The sequence below is a fragment of the Eurypyga helias genome, unplaced genomic scaffold, assembly GCF_000690775.1.
Source record: "Eurypyga helias isolate BGI_N326 unplaced genomic scaffold, ASM69077v1 scaffold28182, whole genome shotgun sequence".
Taxonomy (NCBI): domain Eukaryota; kingdom Metazoa; phylum Chordata; class Aves; order Eurypygiformes; family Eurypygidae; genus Eurypyga; species Eurypyga helias.
Window position 1 is genome coordinate 6,043 of NW_010238289.1, and position 3,718 is coordinate 9,760.

Genomic DNA, 3,718 nt, shown 5'->3' on the forward strand with positions numbered 1-3,718 from the left:
GCTGACTTAATTCCCACCCGCACAGCAGTGTCACCCGGCAAACCACCGCCGGGTTGAGCGTTGCCCTCATCGCTAACACCGTCGCCTCCTTCATCCGCAGCAGCGCACGGATGGCTTCACGTGCCAACCTCCCACCAGCCCCGCGCAGGAGAAACAACTGACACTGACCCCCTCCAGCATCCGTCTGACCTGGACAGCTGAAGATTCCTTCCCGTTTTAAACCAAATCACGGGTTATCCTGGCCGTAACAACCTTCCAAGCAACTAACCTCGAACTAACTCACAGCTTGCTGACGTTTCTGCCCAGGTGGTAAAGCACAACCCGTGTCACGTCCTTCTGTGCAGCTGCATCCTCCCTTCCCCAGGCGCGTTTCCCTCGGCTCTTTCCCAGGCGGAAGCTGTAGGCTGACAACGGCATGCGCTAGGCACAGGCCTCAGAGTCCAGTCTAGACCCACAAGCAGGTTTAAACTAACTTTGCATCAGTTGAGCAGTGAGAAAGCGGCTGGCTCATCTTCCTGCCTTGGACTGTGAAGCCTCGTTAGATAACAGCCAGTGTGCCCAGAGGGAAACAGGAACTCCGAGTCTGCAGGACTCGTCGGTGCGCCTGGTCAGTCTTTTCCCAGAGGTTGGTGCTGCTCATCGCTGGCACCCCAGGGTGGTTCAGAGCTTAAAATAGATCCAAGGTCCACACGTGGGGTGGCCGGGGAGCTAAGCCCTGTCCTTGGCACGTGCTGTTTCACCTCGTCACCCCATCCCAGCGGTGTTGGAAGGGAGTTTTGACCTAGAGGTCACAAAGCCATTCCCGTAACGCTGTTGAAATTCTGTTGGTCCTGCTGTAACATACTTATCGCCTGGCAAGCACCCAGACAGCAAACAGCCCCGTAGCATAGTAAAGCTGATACCAGCCAAAAAACCACAGCGTGCAACGTACTGAAAAAAAAGAAGAAACACACACACACACACGGAGCTTACTGCATCCCTGAAAAGCCAAATTCCATCCAGTCTGCTCCTTCAGCCACCATCCTCAACTGCCCTTTGCCCTAGGAAGGGGTTTAGCCTCCCCTTTTTCATTTTGCAATGAAGCCAAGAGGCTTTTCACCAAACTGCTTCGCATTTCAGCAGGTCGCCTTGTCCCTACAGCTGCTTCCATACAACGAAAGGCTCCAACGAGGGACACCCCACAGCGAAAAGCTCCCGTGAGGGACACCCCACAGCGAGATCTCGGCTACGGCTCTGACATCTCCAGAGGAGATTATTCAGTTTTCTCTACGCAAGGGCCTCCCCTGCACAAACCGTGATCCTGGTGCGCATGTCCCCAAGCAGCAGGTGCCTTGTGAGTGCAGGACAGTAACAGAGCAGAAAAGCAGTTCTTCCTGTTTAACTAAAAGCTAAACAGTTCTGTGCAAATTGAGAGCACGTAACGTGAGCCCGGGGACAGGGATGAGGACATGGCTTCTGCCGGACTCTCTTAGCAGGACTGGTCAGCCCAAGGCCTTCGTTACATGCTGGCACCTGAGGGCTTGGACATCCCCACTCCCCCCAAAGTGCCCGTCAGCACAACCATATTGCTACTTCAGGCTACTACCTGCTTAAAGAAGGGACTTAAAAAAACACCCGACAGGCTTCAAACGCAGCCAAGCACAGGCTGTCCCCATGTCCCCGGAGCAAGGCTGGGCAGGGTGCGTCCCCTTCCCTGCAAACAGCCCCAAAGCCACAAGGGGTTAAAGCCGCTGCCCCTGTGCAAGGTCGTGGCTGGGTAAATCTGCTCACCCGACCTTCTGCAGAAGAGAGCGACTCCTAGGGTGCAGATTCGCTGCTGGCCTAGTCCCACCCGCTGTTCAAGGAAGGAAGTAATTGATGCGCTGGGATACAGATTTACAGCCCTGTGCGGAGAAAAGCTTCTCCTCTTTGGGGACAAACACCATCATCCTGGCCACCTCATCGAGGGCTGCCTCGGTGTATGGGAGTCCACGGGCCAGGAAAGCATCCCGCACGCAGAGCTTCACGTGGTGGTACTCCAGGGGCAGGAAGGGCACGAAGAAATCTATGAGGTTCTCTTGGAGGAGGCGGCTGTGCGCGTAACCGTGCTCTGCAACAAAAGGCAAGACCAAACTAACCTCAGGAGCTTCATCGCAGTGCTGGCATCCCTCTGTGAGGCAGAAGCTGTCTTTCTGAGGGGGCTGTCTTGGCTCATCCAGACATGCATGGTGGGAGAGATGCCCTACAGAGCCGGCCAGCACTTAGTCTGGACATGGAGTGTCGCCACAGCTTGACCGTCGGGCCAAGAGAAGCCGGAATCCCCGGTGAAGGGGGTTGCCTTGGCAGCCTGGCCATTTTCAGGGCAGAGGGGGCAAGCCAGTCCAGCTCTTACCTGCAGGCTCCAGCAGCTCCAGTCGCAGCCGCTGCTCCAGGTACTCCATGGAGATCTCCTCCCGTGCCCGGCCAGCTCGCCAGAAGTCCAGAGCTACCTCATTGATGGTGTTGCCGCCAAGATTGCTGTGGACATGGGAAGGAAGTCACCCGACTGTGCCAGGAGAGACGAGCTGCCCGCAGCCACCCCTTCTGGAAGGGGTGAGGGATTTGCTGCCGGATCAGCACCTGGAGCACCAGCACACAGAGGAACCCGCTTTCTTCCCAGGAGCCACTTTCCACAGGCATCTACACAGCTATCTTCTGTCTTGCCATCTGCTTTCTCTCCCAGGGAAGGACCAGGAGCCAGCGGAATCCTCCATCTCCCTCAGTCCCCTGTTCTGGCTGGAATGCCATCAACCGTACAGGTGACACTTGGCCCCACACCAGACTCACAAAGTCCAAGCTGGAGGGCAGAGCACACGGCAGGCCGGCATCCCGCTGGATGTAAAGGGCCAGGGCAAGGATCCAAGTGGCAGCCCGCGACTTGGCAAAGCATCCCCTGCCAGAGGGACAAAGCGGCGCAGTTCCCACACGAGGACTCCACGGGATACCCACCCTGGGGGTAGCTCCACGGCAGGGGACACGGGGTCCTGGCAGTCACTAAGGTTCCCAGGGCAGACCCTCACCTCAGCAGCTCAAGGCCAGGAGGCCCCTGTGTGCTGCTGAAGGGTTTGCTAGCCTCAGACAACAGCCCCGAGCCACGAGCGGCCCCCCACCAGCGAGCTGGAGATACTGGGAGCCGGCTGGCTGCAGGGCTCGTGTAGGCGGGAGGCAGAGCGGCACTGGGAGACACAGATCTCGTGCCTGTCTTTCGTGTCAGAGGCTCTGGACAGGCAAAATCAAAGGGCAGGCAAAAATTAAAGCGGCCACTGTCACCCTCTGGCCTTACTGCCTTGTTGGGGATGGAAACAGCTTGTACTGATCCTGCTCCCATCCAGACCACGGAAGAAACAGCCCCTTTTGACTGACAGTCAGCCAGTCCCACCGCACCACCCAAACCTGGCCCAAGCTGCAGGACCAGGCCGGTGTCTAAAGGAGCCCTGGGGCAGAGCCAGCCCTCCCTCGGCAGGTCCGTGTCCCACTGCCACCAGGCATGACGAAACCTACCGCCGGGATTACACGCTGCTGCAGTTCAAGGCACCCTGCTCTGGTGGCACGAGGGGTGATGACCCCCCAGCAGCTGCAAGGCATGCCACGTAGGACACAAGGTCAGTGCAGCCAGCAGCACGTCCCTGCCCCGAGCGGCAAGGGAGGATCTGCCCCCTCCACCGTGGCTCCTGCAGGAAGGACTGAAACGTGGTCAACT

The 3,718-nt window shown here is 58.1% G+C and overlaps 1 protein-coding gene across 1 annotated transcript; it reads right to left on the reverse strand.

The window, feature by feature from the left end:
* Positions 1–1,838: 1,838 nt before the first annotated feature.
* Positions 1,839–2,496, reverse strand: LOC104506752 (torsin-3A-like; the record flags this gene model as incomplete). Its single annotated transcript, XM_010147809.1, has 2 exons — positions 1,839–2,089; positions 2,372–2,496. Coding segments are annotated over 2 exons (376 nt in total), but the record flags the coding sequence as incomplete, so codon positions are not given.
* Positions 2,497–3,718: the final 1,222 nt, after the last annotated feature.